Raw genomic sequence first — 21319 nt, 5'->3', positions numbered from 1 at the left:
GACTCCTGCGGCCCGGCGTCCCGATTCCCCGGCACCCTGGCCTGGCCCCGCCAGCGGCCGCCCCCGATGCCTCCTCACGCTGCCACGCTGCGGCTGGCCGGTTCAAGACGGCCGCTAACCCCACGCGGCCAGGACGCCGGCCCTCCCCTCCCCTGTCACGTGTTGCAGCCGGGACGGAAAGCCACCCGGATCTGCTGCAGACCCCATCTCAGGAAAGCTCCATAGGAGAGAAGTCAAGTCCAGCAGACCCTCTTTTTCTAAAATGGGTCCATTATAGGGATCTTCGAAAGGAGACACGCTCTCCCAGATCGGAATTACAGCCCGGCCTCCGAATGCCCGACACACCGGGAGGTAACCCGAAGTTTGTGGAGTGAACCACCACCGACGGCCGGCTTCCACGGCTGCGCGAAGCACACTATCCGGGGAACCGTGCAGTTTTCCTGCTGAACCACCTTCTTCCCACCACCTTTGCAGCCCGGACGCTTGCTGAAGGTATCGTTTGAGTTGGCACAGCCACGGAGCGGGTGCCTGGTTAGCCCCGAGCTCAAGGGTCATTCGTCCCGCTAGACATTCCAGATCCACGCACCATTTCCTGGAAACGCAAGGGTTCCTGGGAGAAGGCCATCTCAGCTCCGATCTCCGGTCCCCGCCTGGCCGGATCAGAGGAAGAGGCAGCACAGGAAATGGAGAGGTTGTCTACGGCCTGCTCCGGGACAAGAAAATCCTCAGCCAGTAACCAGGTGATTTTTTGAAGCACTGGTTTTTCAAAACCCCCAGGTGGGGTGAGAAGACGTGGGGGACAGTCAGAGCTGGGCTCAAGCAAGACGGGGCATCAGGGGCAGCTGCTCACACTCGGAAGGGTGCCTCTGCCCTGCTCCCACCCCCGCGGAGGCAAAGACGAGGCCCACGTTTTGAAAAATATAAAATTTTAATAAAGGCTACATCTCTTAATTGCAATAATTATTGTACCAAGTAGATTTCCTTAAATGAACTCTTTATAGTGCATAATTTACAGTATAAGTAGAACAAAATGCCATGGCGAAAGTCGTTGAGTACAAGACTTGTAATAAAAAGGCGTAAAATATATTTATACATAAACCCCTTTCAAAAAACAAGGGAAAGCTTGAGCCCTCAATATAGGGCGACGCACGGAGCAGGACCCCGTGCAGGTACAGGTACTGTACTGATTTGAAGTCAAGCACTAGAGATAGTGGATTAATACTCTCTTGTCATACAATATATACAGACATATAGTACAAGGAACAATGGCAAACAGAATGTACAGATGAACTTCACACAAAAACCCGAACGTCAAAATGAAGGTGTCTGGAGGAAAGGGTGCTGCTAGGTCTTGCCACAACTGTCCGCTTCTTTGCAGGGCAAGGGGGGGGGGGGGGTTGTCGGGGTGGTTTCCAGAACGGCGGTGGTCCAAAGACTAATTAAAACAAAAAACCCCACAAAACCTCCCCCCCCCCCAAACTCCAAGGAGTCGTTATCTCAATAAAAGCACAAGTTGAACGCCAAGGTTCTAGCAAGCCTCCGCCATGCGGCGCCGGACCTTGGTGGGGTTAGAAAAGTTACTGAGTAAATCTGGGGTCCCAAAAGGGAGGCTTCCCACCCTGCACGCCACAATGGATCCCCATCCAATGTGATGACACTACATGGCGGTGACGTTGCCATATAAATCAGGGCCTTTACGACAAAATAGAGCAGCACAGAAAGAAAAAATGCACCAATTTCTGCGTGTGTCAATGGTAGGGCACCATTTGTAAAAGTCTATCTTCGCTTGGAGAAGGGCAGGGCAAAGCATAAGAAATCCTCTTTTAATGAAGAAATCATTCATGCAGTCCTAGCTCAACCCCTAAGTTTGGATAGGGCAATTAAAACTTCCTCTCTCCCCCTTCTGTGTTTAAAGCAGCATATCCATAAACTGGGGACAGGGGGAATCAATTGTTCAATAAATAGCAGTAAGGGTTCCTGTTCAGGTAAGCTATACACAGTTTCTCTTAGTTTATGGATTTCAGATCCCTAGGCAGTCATATATTATGTATGGCAGTCTCTCAAATACAGTCAGTATCTTCAATAGCCAAGAGTGGTCATGTTTTTAATAAATAGTTCAGGCTTTTCTTATCTCAGTACCCAGCTCGTGAATAATGAAAACCAACCTCCCCCTCCCCCACCCTCCTCCCCAAGTGGCCAGTGGCCAATTCTCCCCTAGACTTCGTCTTCTTCATTGGTTTAGTTTTCCTTCAAAAGGTCTTGTCGCGGTCCGTCACGGCCAAGGCCGGGGGCGTGGGTGTCGGCCCCCACAGTCCGCCAGAGCCCGACCCCAAGGGCTCAATCGATCCTCTCCACCTTCCCCAGAATCCTGCCTTCGTACATGGGGAGCACGGCCTCATCGTCCCAGATCTCCTCAAACACCGCTCCGCAGGCAAACTCGTCGCTTGCTTTTTTGAAGTAATACCTTAAAAGGAAAACCCAAAACGCGTCTTGGTAAGACTGCATTTTCTGCTTTGTTTAAAAGAGAGGTTATGTCAACACCGAGACGACAAAGGGGTCCTGAGGGTTCTGCTGCAGCTGGCGTGCATGTAAACCTCGGCCCGCATCCGACTGACGACGGCCACCGGGGCGTCACGGGAGGCCACCCCGGGAGCAGCGGGCCGGGCGGCCAACCGCCTGCGGACAGCTCCGAGGCTGCGGTCTTCGGCCCGGCACGCACACCAGGGCAAGCGCACGTTGCGGGCAGAGCTGTCTGCTTTCTCCCTTTTTACCAAGGGGGGCATGGGGAGGGCAAAACATGCCTGGTGCATCTGCAGCAGCAGCTGAGACGGGCCCCTCAGAGAGGCCCCAGCCCCCCTGGACCTGCAGAAGTCCGGAGAAGGCAGAGACCCCAGCCTCCGCTGCCCACAGGCCCGCTCTCCTGGCCCGACCCCCGGCTCGGCCATGGGACAGGCTGCTCTCCTCAGTGGCCCCTGCGGGAGGCTGGCCAGCCCCACCTTGCTTCCCAGGGCTGCAGACTGGCCCCGGCCCCGCTGCTCTCCCCTCTTCGCCCCGTTTTCCCTCCCACCCCTCCGGGGTCAAACACTAAAGACCCTTCTATTATGCCCGTTGATTAAAGGTTCCTTTTATCCCACCCCAGACTTCTTTCTTCTAAGGCTGTTTAATTGTCTGGACGCAAATGACCGGCCTCTCTCAGGAGAGGCACATTCAGAAACGACGGCTTGTCCTCCAGGCGGGCTCACCCCCAAGCCCCTTCCTTCCCCGGTCCCCTTCCAGGGAGACCCCCTCAGGCGGATTAAACTCGCCCCTGCAAGCCGGCACCTCCAGCCAATAAAGGCCACTCACGGAGGGAGGGTCACGATCCTCTGGGGGTTGGGCGGGGGGGGGGGGGGGGGGGGGGTTGCGGTGGCCGGCTCTCTAAAAAATTCAATTGTGTCTCAGGGTTACAGTTGGTTTTTGTTTCTGTCTTTTCATTTAAAAAAAAAAAAAAAAGAATTCCCCTTGGTTAGAGCTAAACTTCTTTCCTCTTTAATGAAGGCAAGCCAAATACTTTCATAGGAGATAAGGCTGAATAAAGTGAACCAGCTGGGTTTAGTCAAGGTTCCTGGTTTTTAGCCCTCGCAGCTGGGCCACAGCACCGGGGTGAACGGCACGGCCCGGACGGGTCAGTGGGGACAGCGCTTCTTATCGAGGGGGTCGGAACACTCGGGGGGCCGGAGAGGAGATGGGGGTGGGGGGGGGAGGGGCACCGTGCACAGGAGATGCCGGACAGAGCGGGGGGGGGGGGGGGGGAGGCCACCTTTCCCACAAGGGTCTCCCGTTCTGACGTCCCCCTCCATCGGGCCCCACGGCCCCCCAGCTCTGACCCCCCCGGGTCTACCGAGTTGGGCCCTCTCTGGGCACCTCTGAGCAAACACACAGTGACCTTTCACAGAAACACAACCTCTTCCAGAGAGGAGAGAGGCCGCGCGGTCCCTCGGCCCCAGCCCCAAGACTTCAAACACACTGCGCCGCCCTCATTTCTCCAAGAAACGGGCTTTTCCACTGCAACATGCTTTCTGTGGCAAACTTTGCTTTCTTCTGACATCTGGCACCGATAGCGTCTGGCACGTCTGGAGAGACTGTTCTCCTTTTGAACCCCTGCCATGTTGAGATGACTCAACGCGGCCCAGGTCCCCCACTCCCGTGGCCCCATCCCCGCTGGGCTTTTTTATTGGGGGGGGGGGTGTTGCTGAGGGGGAGCCCCACCCCTGCCGGGCGGGCCAGGCACGACACCCTGTGCCCCCACGAGCCAGGAGAGCAAGTACAGAGAGATAAGGCGGCTGGGAAGGGCCTGGCCACAGACTGATCCAATCAGTAAAGAATTCGAGAGTCAACCATTTGTGCAAGTCTTTGTGCATTAAAGGGGAGGCCGAGGCTTCAAAGCCAGGCTTATTAAGTGTGCCTTAGGAAAAAAAAAAAAAAAAAAATCAGAGCCAGATGTGGCCGGAGTGGCTGAGCGCGGACCCTCCCCTGCAGCCTCAGCTCCGCGCTCCGTGGCCCTTTCTCCCCTGAAGGTCACCTGCAGCTCCACTCAAAGTCCAGCCGAGTCAAAGCTGAGATCAAAATGAATCCCTGGAGGGGCACACTTGTGTAATTAGTTTCACCTTGTGTCTGTTCAAGATAAAAAAGAAAGAAGACGACGACGACGACGACGACGAAGCGGAAGCAGCCAGGCCCGTGCCCCAATCCCTCTGCAACATTTGCAGCATTGTCTCTGCCCCGCCGTAAAATGGAAAGATCTAAGCCCAGCTCCACACCCTGCTTCTCGGTCACTGACAGGGTCCTGGCCTCGGAGCCCTATCCTTTCCCTGCAAAAGGAAATCACTGTGGGCCCCCGCCCCAGTCAGCGCCAAGGCAGAGTGCCTGGGAGAGATACTCAAGGCCCGCTCTGGCAGGGACAAGGTCTCGGGGTCCTGGAGGTGGACTCCGAGAGCCAGCGCCCACCGGCAGGTTGCTAACTGCTATTCGGGTTCTCCGTTCCCATCCTGGGCTGGCGGCGGGAATGGGCGGGCACCTTCCGAGCACGTATCGTGCTCCTCCTGAAGCTGTGTGCGCCCGGGCACCTCACCTGCCTCCCCCTTGCCCTGGCCTGCACATGGCACCCCAGACACAGCTGTAGCAGAACCCACATATTCCCTTGGGATGAAGGCCATGTGAGGAGGGGCGGCTAGGCCTCCGGGCGAACGGGGGTGGAGTCATCACCCACCCCAAGTTAAGGGGAAAGTCACTAAGAAAATGGTCCCTGCTCTTGGATCCTCTCGGGGGCCGTAGGAGGCCAGAGGAGCATCTCCGCTGAGCAGGCAGGGAAAGGAAGCCTGGGTTGGCGGGGTGGGGGGCAGGTTCCCTTGCCAAGGCCCCAGCAGAAAGAGTAGCCAGCCCTGTCCGCCCGGTGCCCACCCATGGGTCCTGCCCCTTCTCTGATGAGCACTCCTGCTTCACATGGCCCGTTCACCACAGGAGGTAGTTCTTCAGGCAGAAAGGCTGAGTAAGGAGAATGCTGTCTAGATTCCTAGGCAATGGTCCCTGCCCTTCCCCAAGCCTTCAGCGTGGACAGTCTCTCCTAGACCCAAGCCTCCCTCACTGGTCGGTCCATCTGTCTCTCCCCGACACACACACCCCTCCTCTCCCTTTCAGGTAGGGCGCCCACAAGATGGCCCAAGCCCAGCTCTCCTGGCAAAGCCCCTTTTCTCCTCAGAGTCTCGTTCACCTGGTAGAAAAAGCCCGTCCCGGTCCCCACAGAGCCCTCCCAGAGGCCTCCCTGCTGCTGTGTTATTTCTGTCAGTGGTGAGGGGAGAGAGGAAATGAGAAGGAACCAAGCACCAGGCAGCCCGATGGCCTCCCGAAGCGCCTGCCTCCTGGCCCCTCCCGGGTCCGGCCGGGCCAGGGAAGCGACTCTGGCTCTCGGTTCTGAGCAAACAAACTCTGGAGCGGCAAGAAGCCGCAAGGCCCTTACCTATAATTTCCCTTTTTGCTGAGCTGCTCTTTAAAGTGGCCCAGGGTCAAGCTCTGAGCCTTCAGCATCCTCCTGTATGGAATTTCTTCTCCACAGAAAAAGTATGTGACGACCAGCTCGCTGGCCTGGAGCGCGTGCACCGCCGCCAGCTTCTTCGGCTCTTTGTGACTGAAAAATAGGATGGAACGCAACGAGTTCAGCATCCGAAGGCAGCAAGTGCTCCCCGCACACACACAGGCTCTCAAACAGTCTCCAGAGATAAAGCGGGGCTGTAGCTAGAAGCTCAAAGGGGGCTTGGGTGTGGGGGCCCTTGGATCACAGAGGCAGCCACCTCTGGGAGCACGCAGCCCACCTCCGGGTCACCTGCATGGCGCACACAGGAAGGGACAGTTTCCTTTTGGTTGTAGACACTGCTGCTGTTTCCCTCGCTAGCTCCAAAAGGAGGGGGGGGAACAGAACAGTCTCCTTCAGGATGGCACACGGGGTGCCTGCCAATGAAGACGGGAGGGGAAGCAACCACAGAGCCATGGGAATGCTGTAGAGACAAACCAGAGCATCTCCTGGGATGGCATGGATGCCAGAGCCCCCTGGGAAGGCGAGCCCAGGCATTGTGACCTCCCTCGTTTATTCGGAGTTTGTAGAGTGGCATTAAGAAGAATAAAGAGGGGTGCCTGGGTGGCGCAGTCGGTTAAGCGTCCGACTTCAGCCAGGTCACAATCTCGCGGTCCGTGGGTTCGAGCCCCGCGTCGGGCTCTGGGCTGATGGCTCAGAGCCTGGAGACTGTTTCCGATTCTGTGTCTCCCTCTCTCTCTGCCCCTCCCCCGTTCATGCTCTGTCTCTCTCTGTCCCAAAAATAAATAAACGTTGAAAAAAAATAAATAAATAAGAAGAAAAAAGACAGCTGGTACCCTTCAGGTCGACCAATGAAAACAAAAGGGTCCAGGGCGGTGGTTTATTCAGGACCTCAAACGTTGCTCATCGCTCAAGAGGAACAAGTTAAGCCAAGAAACCTCGAATCACTGAGCCCATTTCACACCCCTGCAGATTTCTTTCTAACTGCACCAGCCTGTAAACGAACCAAGCTTCTCGGTCCACTTTGCAAGAGTGTAAATTGATGACAAGGATCGTGGCCCGACTGGGGAAGGCAACCAACAGAGCAAACAAAGCAAAACAACAAACACTGTCCTCTCTCCATCTCTGCAATGGCGGAGACTCCTCTTCCTGCTCAAAGTTTCCAACTTGCTAACTTCAAGCTGAACGAAGGCAACTTTTCCATCCAGGTCTGGGGACCCCTTTTATCCACCTGCTAACGGCGTCACATCTCAGCTCTTTGATGGCGGCGTGCCCAGGAGCCCTGAGCCACCCACCTCTTCGGGAAACAACACCTGTGTACGAGCCACGGTGCGTTTCCCGGTAAAGGCCGAGTTTCTGAGATCCTGGTTTACGGCCACCTCTGCATCTGCTGGTCCTCGTTGCTAATGTTAAAATCGAGGTGATTTTAACCTACTAGAAAAAATTTCCAAAAAATCCCAACGCCAGAGAGTTGACGCCCTGAAACGTAAACCACGAGGCGGATCCCAGGAAGGTCGGGGTAAAGACACTCACTCTTCTGAAGCCAGGCTTGGGTTAGAGGAGGGCGTGGCTCCCGCCTGACCAACGGCCGAGTGGTTCCTGTCCCTCTGCTGACTGGCCGCACAGCACCTGAGGGCACACAGCCAGAGCGGAGGATTGAGAGAGAAGCCTGCTGTCCCCTGGCAAAGGGGGAGCAGACAGAAAAGGAGTTCCCCGTAGGCCCTAAAGAGACACAGAGCCAACTTCCATCCCAACGGGGCACAGCCACCCTAGGGCTGAGCTCTAAGTTCGCCACCAGTCACGGCTTCTTATGTGTTCATCTAACCGGCTTCACGTGATCAGGGCGGCTATAGGGAACGGGATTTGTAAGGAATTACTGAAATTCATTCTCCTGCAAGGCCAGACTTGCCTAACAAACAGATCCTTTACCGGCTGGCTCTTCAGAACAAGCAGAACTAAGAGGAACAATTTCTAGCAGGTGGGAAGGGGACTCGTTATATGGCCAGAAGCCTCCCCTCCTCCCTGAGGGGGGATGGAGACCCAGGTAGAGAGGGCAAGAGGCCCTTTTGTGAGAGGCCAGGTCCCAGCCTCTGCCTTCACCTCTGTGCTGCTTGCACTCACCGCTGCTTGGGGGGCTTGGACACCTCGGCCAGCCTGCGGCAGGCTTCCTCTAGCTGCGCCAGCGTGTTGGGTGGGGTCAGGGGAGGCATCGCAGGGTCCTGGGTGAACGGGTGGGCTCGGGGGGCAGCGCGGGGGTGCCCGTTACTGCCCCCCAGCAGGTGGTGCCGGCCGGCTCGCTCGGCGGGGGACGCGCGGGCGCACTCTAAGGGGTAGGCCCTTTTTGTGCTCTGGGCACTGAACAAGGAAGGAGAGAGAAAGCAGAAGGAAAGAAACTGGGTTAGAGAAACTGGAAAATATGACTTCAATAGAAACTTCTCTATTCTGCCTTCAAAGAGAGGAGAGAAAAAAAAACCCCTACCATAACACGCACAGGGGGTGTTGCCAAAACATGGCATTTTTGTGGTCTGCTCAGTCCAACGTTTAATATTAAGGCGGCAGGAGCAAACAGTCATATTTGTTTTCGGCCCACTGCAAAATTAGCCATCCCCACAATACCTCTGTGGTGACTGCCCGTGACCCCCGCCGTGGCCGCGGTGTTTACCTATGGGGCTTGGGCTTGCTCTGCCGCTCACTCTCCAGCATCCACTGCCAGACATCCTGCGACCTGTCTCCTTCCTCCCCGGGCAGCTGCAGGGCCCCGGGTCCGCCTGGGGCGCCTCCTTCCCTGGCTGGCAGGGCCGGGCCCGGCTCCACGCTTTTCCCGGTCCGTCTGGGCGGGGTACCACCTCTGCTGCTGCGGGGAACCAAGAACCACACCCATCCCAGGGGCCCCGTTACACCTCTGGGACCCCTCGAACCGGCGGGTTCAGCGGGTTGGGGGGGGGGCAGGGGGACACCAAAGGCCCCGCCCCCCGCGCCTCCCTCCCGGAAGCCAAGTGCCCGTGACCTCCGACCCCCACCGGGAAGCTCCAGAATCGCCAGTCTGCCCTCCACACTTACCCGAACTGCTCGGCCGGCACGGGCTCCAGAGCCCTGGGGTGGCTCTTGCACTTCGAGTAGCAGTAATACTCGGAGCCCCCCGGGCAGAAGCAGCGCACCCTCTGGGCGGCCTCCGCCTCGATCTCCTCCTTGGTCTTGGGGAGGGCGTGGTGGTGGATGTAGTGGTGGTGGACGTGCTTCGTCGTCTGCTTGGTCACGAAGCCCTTGGCTCCCAGGAGGGGGCAACCGGCCTGCGAGGCGGCCACGGGGGGCAACTTGCCCCCGGGCGGGAGGAGGGGGTGGTGCTGCTGGTGGTGGTGGTGGTGGTCGGGGGAACGGGAGCGGGGGCTGTAGCGGCCCACGCCCGGCGACTGGCAGCCGGGGGTCTTGAGGACCCTGGACAGGTGGTCGTCCAGAATGGTCTGCGGGTCCTCCTCGTAGCTGCCGGAGGGCAGGAGGGAGAGGGGGTGCGGGGTGGGGCCCCCCTCCCTGGAGCTCAGCGCTAGCTCAGAGGCCTCCTTCTCTTCATCCTGGAGGAAAAGGCAGCACAGGGGTGGGGCGGGGGTGGGTGGTGGGTTTAAGCGAACAAGCAAGCAGCAGGGAACGGCCAAGTCTCCAGTGGGCCGGGGGGAGGGGCGGGGCCACAGCTGCGCAGGGTCAGGGGGAGGGGCGGGGCCACGGCACAGAGGTGGGGCCGCAGCAAAGGCACCTGCCAGCCAGCCAGCTCCAGGGTAGGCGGTGGGGGTGGGGGTGGGGGCGGGGAGAGGGACAGGGCCCAGCGCTACCTCTCGGATCTGCTGCAGGCGCTCCTCCAGGCTGTGCCGGCTCTCCAGCTCCAGCTTCAGCTTCTCCAGCCTGGAGATGAGCTCGGCCGCAAAGGTGGCGGGCTCCACGGGGGTCATCTCCTTGGGCAGGCGGTGGGTTCTCTACGGGGCGCGGGGAGGGGAGACACGACGCACGTTCAGGAGGGCCGGCACGCGGCGCCCGCCGGAGCTTCCCGGGCGCAGTGGCCACGGCCACGGCCACGGCCACGGCCGCACGGGCGGGCGGAGAGCGGCAGGCGCGGCGCCCCGGCTGCTCCGGAGCTTTATGCGCCGGCGCCGCGACCTCATGGAGAGCCATGGTCCCCACCAGCGTTTGCCTTGGGCAGGAGCAGTTGGTCGCACTCCGAGAGGCCCCGCTTGTTCTCTCTGTAGTACAACCAGCCCATCAGTAGCTACTCTGAAGTAGAAAATCTTCAAAGACTGTTGTCAAACATCAAAAAAAAAAAAAAAAAAAAAAAAAAGGCAGCCCTCTGAGGTGGGGAGGGGAGAGGGACAACTCAAGGAATAAAAAGTAGAGTCTAAACAGAAAGGGAGCTGGAAATTAAAAAAAATAATAATAATAAGATTGGAAGGGAGGTGGGGGTGGGGGAGGGAGAAAAGGGGGAAAAAAAAGGGAGTCACACGGCCGGATCAGAAGAAGTGGTAATTTATTTCCTGGCCGCACACTGCGCACCTTTGAGGTGGTGTTGTCTCAACAGTGTCCTAGATCTCCCTGGTTCTCTCCACCCCTCCTCCCCGTCTCTTTGTACAGAAAATGAAGAAAGATGCTGCGGGCTAGTAGCAGAACACTGCTGAGCTTGGCTGCCTGAAGCTGATCTATCAAGGGAAAAGGGAACATCTCCAAATCAAGTGCGGAATATAAAAAGGCATCGAGGACGCCTGCCAAGAGCAGCAAACAGAGAACTCCCACCGCCCGGCTCTCTGTCCTCCTGTCCTCCCGCCACCCCCTCCCCTGGCTTGTCTGCCTCCCTCTTCCTCACTCCCCTCTTGCTCTGCCCTTTGCTTTAGGGTAGGCGGGGGCATCGGAGAGCCAACCTGCGAAAGCCGGCTTTTCCCTGCAGAGAGCAGGCCTCACCACCGTGACCACTTAGCCACAGAACGGAGTGGGGGAAAGAGAAGGCCCCCCACCCCCCACCCCCACCCCCTGTAGGAGCCGGCCCTTCTCATGCAGGCTGGCTCCGCGCAGCCCCGATCAAAGCGCTGCCTTGTGGAGAAAGTCGATTTGCGCACCCCAGGACCAAATCATCTAATTTACAAGCTTGGGCCACAGAACTTTTCTTTATTAACACACGTTCGCCCCCCTGCATCCCCCAACGCCCAGCCGAAAAAATCTGTATCATCAATACTGTTGTGTTTGGGGGGTAATATTACTGAGGAGGGGAGGGGGATGCTGAAGGTCCCCAGAAAAGCATCCTAACAGGCCAATTTTAGGACAAAGTCTGCCCCGTGGGAGGGGCTTTTGGAGAGGAGTTGCTCTAGCAACTAACACCCCATGCACTAATGCAATGTGGGATTAGCAATGCGACGTGTTAATTTTCTGAATGCAACCTAACTGATGAACCAACTGAATTCTTGGAAGCCGGCAGAAAGGATTCACAGACAGAGATGCCGCTCAAAGGCGGGCACTCTCTTCCCCTGCCCAGGGAGCCGTTTTCTTGCAGTCTGGGTCTCAGCGGATTGCATGAGGCTTCTGAGGCTTTGCAGAGTACAGGGGGCCACATGCTGGCTGCCCTCCACGACGTGGAAACAGATGGAGGAGAGGCCAGGAAAGCATCTTCACGCTTGGGTGGCCTCTCACATCAGTCGCAGGGAGAAACTGTTTATGAGATCCTTGCTTCCAAACACTTCACTCGTTCTGCATTCATTAGGTGCAGATCCAACTGCAGGTACTAAACCAGGTTCTGGGGTTGGGAACAGACAGGACAGAACAGCTGCCCTCCAGGGCTTGGGAAGTCAACAGGAGAAATGGCCAAGTACATAGACGAATGGAGGACCGAAACGATCGAGCTGTACCATCAACACGAGGAGAATGTCTCAGGGACAGGATTTTCCTTCTGCAGGAGGCAGAGATTTCTCTAGTCTCCTCACTCACGGATTCAGTCAACACATCTTAGTCAACACCTGTTACGTGCCAGGCGCTGTTCTAGTCTCTGTGGACAGGGCTTTCAACATCACAGACGCAACTCCCTGCCCTCAGGGGACTTCCATTCTAGCGGGAACCCGATGAGAAGCATGGACTAACTCCTACCATTTCTTGGTTTCTGGAAAAGCACTGGTATGGTTTTCTCATGGAGAATCTTCTTTTTTGAATTGAGAAAACATAGAAGTTCAAGTAGGTCATCTTGAGCTCTACTCTGCTCAGCATCACACCTCAAGGAAGCATGTGACACCTCTTGCCTGGCTCCTCCCTTCCCCTTCCCCTAGTGGATCCCCCCCCCAAACCCTGCTCCTCCTCTTACCCTAGACCTCCCTCCTTCCACCTCCCACCCCTTTTCTTCAAGACTCAACACGGCTGAAAACATCTGCCTTCCCCACCAGACTGTACTCACCGGGAAATGAGGTAGAGACACTTGGCCATTGGCCTTCACACTGCGATGCATTTCTCTCTGGAGCTGTTTCTTACTCCCCACACGATAAGGAGGGATTCCATCTCTAAGGGAAGGGAAAAGACAGAAGCCACAGGCTCACGAGGATGCTTTCAGGATGTGGGCTGATTCACAAGCCATTCTGAGATCCCACTGGAGGTCAGAGCCACCCACCTCCGTGCAAGTGTACCACCGTCCTGGGCGCCATGGCTGTTCCCAAGGTTGGATTGAAAGATCAATCCAAGATCAAACTGCCAAACTCCCTCTCAGGTTCAGGATCGTTGACTTGGAAAGAGCTTGGTAAAGCTCATCTCTCAAGCTCTGCCTTCGAACGGATTACATTCCGGCCAGCCCAAAGTAAAGGCTCCCCTGTTTTATTTTACAGGCGTCCCAAGCAGGAGAATCTAAGGCCCCTTTGGTCCTCCCAACCGTCTGTCGTACTGCCCCAAATCAGGAAACCAGGGCCTTATGGAGCCCACCAGGGCAAAATATTGTAAGAAGAGGGACCACGCCCACAGAAGACTGAGCCAGGCATTAATGAAGGTGTGTGTAATTCTCCAACAGTCAAGCTCCCAACTGTTTCCAAATTTCTTCCTTTTATAAATCACCACAAGAGGGGCGCCTGGGTGGCTCAGTCGGTTAAGCGTCCGACTTCAGCTCAGGTCACGATCTCGCGGTCCGTGAGTTCAAGCCCCGCATCGGGCTCTGTGCTGACAGCTCAGAGCCTGGAGCCTGTTTCGGATTCTGTGTCTCCCTCTCTCTCTGACCCTCCCCCGTTCATGCTCTGTCTCTCTCTGTCTCAAAAATAAATAAATGTTAAAAAAATTAAAAAAAAAAAATCACCACAAGAGTATCTTTGGGCTCCTCCCTTCCCTCAGCTCCAAACCCTCCCACCCCCAAACTAAGGAAGTGCCAAGGACACACGATTAATGTGGGCATAAAGAGAAAGCCCCTACTATGTGGCGCTCTGTGCAATTCGTTCAAATGTTTGAGTACCTACTATGTGTCAGACCTTGTTCCAGGCACCGGGTGAGACAGCAGTGAAGGAAGGGGACAAAAACGCAGACAATTGCCCTCACAAGGCTTAAGGTCTAATGGGTGGCAGGCAAGAAGCAAAAATACAAAAACAAAGTCTACAGCAGGTTAGAAAGTGGTAAGCACTAGGACAAAATACAGGGCAGGAAATGGGAAGAAAGGATGCGGTGGGGGGTGAGGGGAAGTTCCGATGGAGTTCTCGCAGTGAGGGTGACCTTTGAGCAAAGACCTGAAGGCAGGATGAGCCCCTATGTCCTTCATCTTTTAAAGCAAGTGGACTTAACAAAAAAGCCTCCACCCCGGCTAGTCTGCACTAAAACATGACTTGGCACTAGTAGGATTTCTTTTAAAAAGAAATTTGAGCTTGGAAGTCGTCAAACGGTCAAGGTGTGACTATTTTCCCATTGCCGTCCCTTCTGGAGGCCGCTTAGTTACAAAAGCGCCAGGGTTCCAACATTCCCATACTGAATCATACTTGGAGGCTGTAAACATCGAGATTAGGTAGTTGGTTATTTCCCTTTTCCCGGTGTTTTGTTCATCACAGGGTGGGAGGAAGAAAAACATCTGGGCTCATCAGCAGTGGGTGAAAGTCAGCAATGCCTAAAAATACCCGGGAGCACACGGGGGCAACTGGTTGACCTCTAGCTCCTCATGTGTAATGCCCTAAAATTCCAAGTGGCTGAAATTTCCAGAAGTCTGTTGACCTAGGCCAGATCACAGGGCCACCGCGGGGATGATACAGATCGACCACGGTAGGTCAATACATCAATGAGGTATGTCAGCCCAACTCTGGCTAGGAATTAGCACGTGAAGGAGCCTTGTACTGAGGACACAAGGGGAGAAACAGGATTAATCTAAAGCAAGGACATACACACAGGGTGAGCCCCGTCCCAGAGAAAGGCCAAGAGAGCCAGAGATAGCACGCCAGTTGACCAGCGCAGGTTGAGAGTCCCAGACATCTCACTCACTTGACCGGGCCTTGGAAGGCCAGGTGGGATAAAAGGTTCTAGGTTCAGAAACTTACTGAACCACCTGGAATGTATTCACCGGAACTCCACGTTTTCACTACGGGATCACCTCCAAGACGGGAGAAAACTGGGTGCTCACGAGCTGAGCTTGACCAGCTGTTACTGGCTTGGCCAGTAACCAGATTCTACACCAGGGGTCTGACTCTAACTCGAGGCTGCCAGCCCCCACGTACCGGTTCCCACTGTAGGTCCGACACACGTGACATCTAATCCGACTTTATTCTCACAAAATCCCAAATTCACCAAGTTTTAAGATGGTCAGGGACTCTCTGCAGCTCTCCTAGAGTCAGTCAGTAGCAGTTAGACCCAGGGTACAAATCTGAGCCACTGCTGGGCCCCAGAACAGGTGTCCTTAACTCAGCAACCCACCCTCCCGCCCCACCTGGAGGCGCCAAGCTTCCTGATGGCCCATTCGTTAAGCCCTGTGAAGTCATGTGACATTTTGAAGGGGCGAATGGAAGATCTGGGGAACATTCTGGAACATCCTACCCCACCACTTAGCACTCACTGGCTACGGGGCATGCCAGGTGGTTCCCAAGGCACAGTGAAGATCCCCTTGTCTCTTACCTAACGTTCCTTGTGGGGTGGGGGTGACCACGGGGGTCCCCTAGATTGGGTCTCACATTGGTATAACCAACTTCTACTGCCCCAGGGCTGCAAGACAAGGTCCCTGCCTTTCTCTCCTGACCAGCAACTCCTCTGGGGACTTAATAAGGATAGATGGCCTCTGCCCCAGGCCTCCTTCCTGACAATGTCGGGGGGAAGGAATCAAGTACCCCCCAGACTTTGCTGTGACACAGGCAAGGCTTCAAGAGTCCTGGAGGAGGTCCCCATCCACCTCCTCCGAGACTCTGTCCTCGGGTGCCAGCCAGTAGCCTCTGCTCTTCCCCTTTCCACACAGATGCAAATTAGTGGGCTCTTTTATACCTCTTTTGTTCCTTCCATACAGGACAGAAGGAAGAAGAGAACTGGAGGAAGTACGTAGAGCTTCTCTGCGGGGGAAGCAGGTCCCTGGACAATCGAAGGCAAGAGGAACAAATGATTCCAGCACCCCCACCTCCCAACCAATGCACGCCCCCACCACACCCGGGGCAGATGCCAACAGCGGGACAGGAACCTCGTGACCAGGCCAGACAAGAGACGTCAACTTGTAGAGGCTCAGAGGCGTAACCGGTGCCTTCACAGAAATGGCGCTTTACCTCCCCACCGGCCAAGAGTCCTCTTCCAAAACAGCCGCTCATTCCAGAAGAGGGCCACTCTTCTTTGTGCTCAGGCCCTAAAAGTCTACGATCCATTTCCTGGATGCTCAACGCGGCGAGCTCAAGAGTGTCCGAGTTTTGGTCCCTATACCATCTCCTTTGATTATGCGCCTTTTAGCTAACGAGCCCGCTGCTGGGCCCAGCTGTTTCTGGGGAGCAGTGGTTTTGAAGTGTGGGCTCCACTTAGCTGCCATTTAAGCCGAGCCAATTAGCTTAGCCTTTTGACTCCGCCGTGCCCCGCCTAACCCAAGTGTCGTCCTCCCGAGGCTTCGCCATATACGACTCACTCGTACACGCGTCCACTCGCATTCCCATTTGGCAACCACTCAGAAGGCAGCCTCTGATCGCAGCCAACATCAAAAGCCTGGTTTGTAAGGTAAGATAATATTTGAAGTTCACTCAGATGCTTTCCCTGGTGTCCAAAGCAAACCCATAAATAAGATACAAGGAAATAAAAATAAATAAGGAAAAGAACCTGAGCCACCCCTCCACACGAAACGCGAGGGAAGCATCTTGCGCTGATTCGGTGACACCCTGGGCGGAAGCTAATGTCGAGCTGATCCCGACTGTTAGAGAGGGCTGCTCTGCGCAAACAGCCAAGACAGATGCCCTCACGCTGCAGACGAAGCTTCCACGCTTCCGGGCAGCCTCTAACGCAGAAGCCGCGTTTAGGCGGCGAAGAACCTGCTGCTGGTGATGTTTTCCGCCTCCGCCCACCCCCACGGGCTGCATCTTCCCAGGCCTGATGCCCTAGAACGGTCCCCACAATCCTCTGTGCCCAACACTCCAAGGACTGGGCTTTAGGACTTCGCTGGCAGTCTGGCAGCTAACTCCCCCCCCCCCCCCCCCCAAAAAAAGAAAAAGAAAAGGAATAGAAAAGAAAAGCAAGCAAGCCAGCTATTTCTTCTGAGAATGCAGGTTTCGGAGTAACGGGCTCATAAAACAGCCTTCTCAGAGGCCTACCATGAAGACCCAATCCCCAGCCATCTTTAACAGGGCTTTCTACTTAGCAGGAAAACAGAAGTCAGCAGTGGGCTGTGGGAGAAGGCAATGACTTCTTTGGAGCCCCTGCCAGCTCTGTACCTGTGGGCCCTGGAGCCCGGTTCCCTGAACAGCCAAGTGCAGGCCGGCCCTGCCCAACTTCTACTCGGCCCCTTTGCAAAGGCCCCCAGGACTTAATTGGTCCTGTGGCAAATGAGACCATTGCTTCTCGGGCTTGTGTCTAATGAACTCCAACCTTCTGGAGTCTATTGAAGGCCGCCTGTGACCCCCTCTCCCCCTCCCCGGCCGGGTCCCCTCCCCAGCTCCCAGCGGGGCGGCCAGGCCCCACTCCCCAGCCCCCCACAGCCCCCCCTGGCAGCCAGAGCCGGCCATTGTGACAGGGAGAAACAGCCAGGGTTCTTTTCACGCTTTATGGGGCGCTCCTATTCACTTGTTCAAGGAAATTTCAAAGGGGCCTGCTGCCCTCTTATCCCCGCTAAGCTTCCCCAGAAGAACAATGGGCTGAAAGCGGTTCAGTTCAGCTTTTCATCCCCCACACATTTTATTTCTCGCCTGCTCCGTGCTCTCATCTGTGCGAGGCCCACAATTGGCAGAGCTCTGAAGAGGGGTCTAATCCCAGCCCTGGGAATCCCGGGTGACCCGCCCAGCACTGGGCAGATCACACACACCCAGGGCCAGCCGGCCAGAAAGCGGCTCGCACAGCCCGGGCCCTCACGCCAAGCCTGAGGAGAGCAGGAGGGCCCAGGGACCCCCAGCGCCTGGCGGCCTGAGACCCTCGGGAACGTCCTCCTCCCTCATCCGATGGGCTCTTGATCCGGAGACCTCTCTGTCCCCCACTGTAGGCAGCATGAGGCAAACCGCCCTGGACAAACATCTCCCCAGAGAGAAGGACCCCGCACTGCTGAGCAATTCGCTCCCAGTTGGTATGAACATGCCCAAGGGGGTACAGATGTGACGGCTGCATAGGATAGCCTGCCCACTTGGTTGGGAGAAGATTCAGACAGAGCACCTAACACTCCCGTCAAGAAGATCACACCCGGGCCGCCTGGGTGGCTCAGTCAGTTGAGTGTCCAACTCTTGGTTTCAGCTCAGGTCATGATCTCAAGGTTCGTGGGTTTGAGCCCCACATCCGGCCCTGAACTGGCAGCATGGAGCCTCCTTGGGAGTCTCTCTCTCTCTCTCTCTCTCTCTCTCTCTCTCTCTCTCTCTCTGCCCTTCCCCTGCTCACTCATTCTCTCTCTCAAAATAAATCAATAAACTTAAAAAAAAAAAAAAAAAAAAAAAAAAAAAGAAGCTCAGACCCAACATGGAGACCCCAGGTCTCCGAGCCTTCCAGGCACTTTCCCTTGGCCTTGGGGTCCTGGGTCCTCACCACCAATCCCAGACAGCTACACTGCAGGAGGGGTGGACAACACTGAGGTCCTGCCTCTTGGGACCCAGTGCCCCAAAAAGAAAGCTGCTCATCAAGGGCTTGCCCTTTGCTGTCTCTATATCCAAGTGGACTTTCCTGGCCCACACCCAGCCCCTGGCTACCTAGAACAGCCGGCTGGCCAAGGTAACTTCTCTAATCCCAGACGGGGGCTAGTGGGTGTTCCAAGTCCACAAGTGTCTTAGCTGAAGAGGGAAGGGAGAGAACTTTCAAGTCGTCTCTAAATAAAATTGAGAGAGTTCTTCTGAGAAAGCATTAAGGAGGTGGGGGGCAGTGTGCAGGGGAGAAGTTGCAAATGTGCTCCCTCCTACCCCTCCTCCAACCCATTACAAAAGAAAGCAGTGTGATTCCCTCATAAATAAAAGAAACGCAAAGTGGCTCAAAGGTCTCATTATCAACTGGTCCTACTAACATCTCATGTTGGCAATTTACATGCTTGTGGGGAGGGGAGTAATAGGCAAAGAGCAAGGACCTATGTCTGGTCTGGATTTGAATTCTGTCTTGCGGGGCCAGCACTGGGCCTTACTGTCCCATCTGTGAAAGTCACGAGTGACTGCCTGCCTTCCTGCATGGGTCTTGTGAGGCTCAAACATGTGCTTATCATGTACCCAGAGTAACACCTCCATCCATGGTGGGGACTGAAATGCAGACAAGGACCAGGAAGCAAGCCAAAAACAGTCTCTAAGAAAACTAAACAGAGAGGCCTTTACAGTCTTAACTGCATCTGACTTAGGAGATTCACTCAACCCCCTCGTTCAAATCCAACTTACTCTCATTTTTACTCAGAAAGTAAGGCCCCCATGCAATCCACAAATAAAAGCTAAAGGGGTCATGTTGCTAGAGGTGAGCACACACACAGAAGCAGCAAAATGACAGCGGGCAGCATGACCGAGAGAAAAAAGAATCAACTGTTTTTTCAAAAAGCCAATATGTGTGTACAGGGGCAGACAGCTTTACCTAACCTTGTACTCCAGGAGATACTACAGTAGAGCATGAAAACAGATCTTTGTATTAATTATCAGGATCAAGAAATAAATTATGCCTGGGGCGCCTGGGTGGCTCAGTCCCTGAAGCAACCGACTTCGGCTCAGGTCACGAGCTCATGTTTTATGAGTTCGAGCCCCACGTCGAGCTCTGTGCTGACAGCAGCCTGGAGCCTGCTTCTGTCTCCCTCTGTCTCTGCTCCTCCCTTGCTCATGCTCTCTCTCTCTCTCTCTCAAAAATAAACAAACATTAAAAAAAATAATAATTAAAAAAAGAAGTGGGTTATGCCTAATACTATCCAACATAAACCAAAAACGTATTCTTTTAAGAACTATGGCGATCAAACGGTACTTGTTCTCAGGTGCAGAGACTAAAAGAGTTCAGTCAATATGAAAAACTAACTTCAGTGGAACCGCTCATTTCTCTATGTTGGATGGAAGAGGTGTACCCTTATTCTATTTTTACTATTGCCAAAATACTCTTCTTTTATTAAAACGGAACCTTTCCCCTGGTGGATCTCTCTCCCTTAACTAACAGGGGAATCTGAGACAACACAGTGAAAGCCGCTGGGGAACATCAATGGCAGAATCCCAAATCCACCAACCTCATCAACTGCTCTTCCAACTGGTTCCATGCCACAGGCCAACAAACAGGACACTGGCCAACGGAAACCAGGTGATTTCAAACAAACTGGAAGAATAGATGGTCCAGTTTTAGGAAGCTAAAAGGAGAAAACTCTACACATGCCATGATACATGGCTCAGTGGGTTTGCCTTTCAAAACTGGTCCCTTAGCAAAAGAACTTCCTACTGCAAAATACTTGTGGGAAAGCCTTTGAAGACCATTTCTGGAGTGGTAGTTCTCAACTGGAAGTTGGGTGAGCTCTTGGGGGAGTTATGCCCAATCCCAGGCTCCACCTCTCTTGCCTCTGCTCAATCAGAACCTCAAAGGAGGGCAAGAGATGGGGACACCCAGCTCAACACACACACACACACACACACACACACACACACACACACACACGGTGAGACTCAGAATGGCTGCTCTCTACCCGGAGATCACCACTGCCTGACTTCAAATGACTTACAATGCATATTGCGACCCCCACCTGACGGCCTGCTGATATCATCAGACCTTCCACCCTGAGGACTTGGATTGTGGTTTAGAAAGCAAAGGAACAAACGCTAGGTGGGTGGGGGGCTGGGCGAAATAGGTGAAGAGGACGAAGAGGTACAAACTTCCAGTTTCGAAATAGGAAAGTCAGAGATGAAAAGTACGGCGAAGGGAATATAGTTAAGAACACCGTAGCAACATTGTATGGGGACAAGTGGCGACTACGCTTATCGCGGTCAACACTGAGTAATGTATAGAATTGTCGAATCACTACGTTGCACACCTAAAACTAATGAAGCATTGTGTCAACTATTCTTCAAATTTTTTTTTTTTTTTTTTTAAAGGAACAAACTCTTAGTATGCCAAGTGCAGCCATCTGCAAAAGATCCAAGATCAGACTCCGGAGAGAAGCCCTACTTAGGGGAAGAACCTGACGCGTAGCAGGCACCCCACCAACACTCAGTGAACTGAATCGTGTCCATTTGAACACACCTGTGAGGCAACATGACACCCAGTGGGCCTTCAGAGAGCTATGGGCGTCTGACCCCTACCTTCAATGCCTTTTCCTTCAGGAACAATGCACACCTGCACACAAAGCTTTCTCATGCCACCCCATCTCCCGCCTGCTGGTTCCGCAGATTGGATTACCTGGGTTTCGAGACCAGCCAAGCACTTCTACCCAGGGAAGAAAGGCGGAATGGCAACCAGAAGATGGGTCTCTCAACTCAATAAACCTCTGGAGAAGCATCTTAACCTTCTACCTTACTTTCGTTTTCTACCAGTCAACTTTCCTTTCAAGGCTCTAAGCTTGACTCCACCCAGGCTACCACATCACCCCCCCAAACCAGCACTGGCACACTCCCCTCCCGCCAAGCAAAGGTACACACACACACACACACACACACACACACACACACACACACGGGGTTTGTAAAGCCAGCTGAGGATGGCTGG

General features: G+C 54.8%; 1 protein-coding gene across 3 annotated transcripts in view; it reads right to left on the bottom strand.

Annotated features, from left to right (window-relative positions):
- Nucleotides 1-909: 909 nt before the first annotated feature.
- Nucleotides 910-21319, bottom strand: part of AXIN2 (axin 2) — a 32530-nt gene continuing 12120 nt past the window's right edge. For all 3 annotated transcript variants that reach the window (XM_043585082.1, XM_043585083.1, XM_043585084.1), the window contains exons 4-11: nucleotides 12480-12582; nucleotides 9892-10032; nucleotides 9128-9636; nucleotides 8730-8921; nucleotides 8189-8422; nucleotides 7601-7696; nucleotides 5996-6163; nucleotides 910-2464 (exon numbers count right to left, since the gene is read on the bottom strand). In XM_043585082.1, the coding sequence (XP_043441017.1) occupies nucleotides 2338-2464; nucleotides 5996-6163; nucleotides 7601-7696; nucleotides 8189-8422; nucleotides 8730-8921; nucleotides 9128-9636; nucleotides 9892-10032; nucleotides 12480-12582 (1570 nt within the window). In that variant the 3' untranslated portion in view covers nucleotides 910-2337. The remainder of the gene's footprint in view (nucleotides 2465-5995; nucleotides 6164-7600; nucleotides 7697-8188; nucleotides 8423-8729; nucleotides 8922-9127; nucleotides 9637-9891; nucleotides 10033-12479; nucleotides 12583-21319) is intronic.

Source organism: Prionailurus bengalensis, chromosome E1 (genome assembly GCF_016509475.1).
Source record: "Prionailurus bengalensis isolate Pbe53 chromosome E1, Fcat_Pben_1.1_paternal_pri, whole genome shotgun sequence".
Lineage (NCBI taxonomy): Eukaryota > Metazoa > Chordata > Mammalia > Carnivora > Felidae > Prionailurus > Prionailurus bengalensis.
Note: the sequence above shows the minus strand (reverse complement) of the source record. Positions and strands in the feature narration are given on the sequence as shown.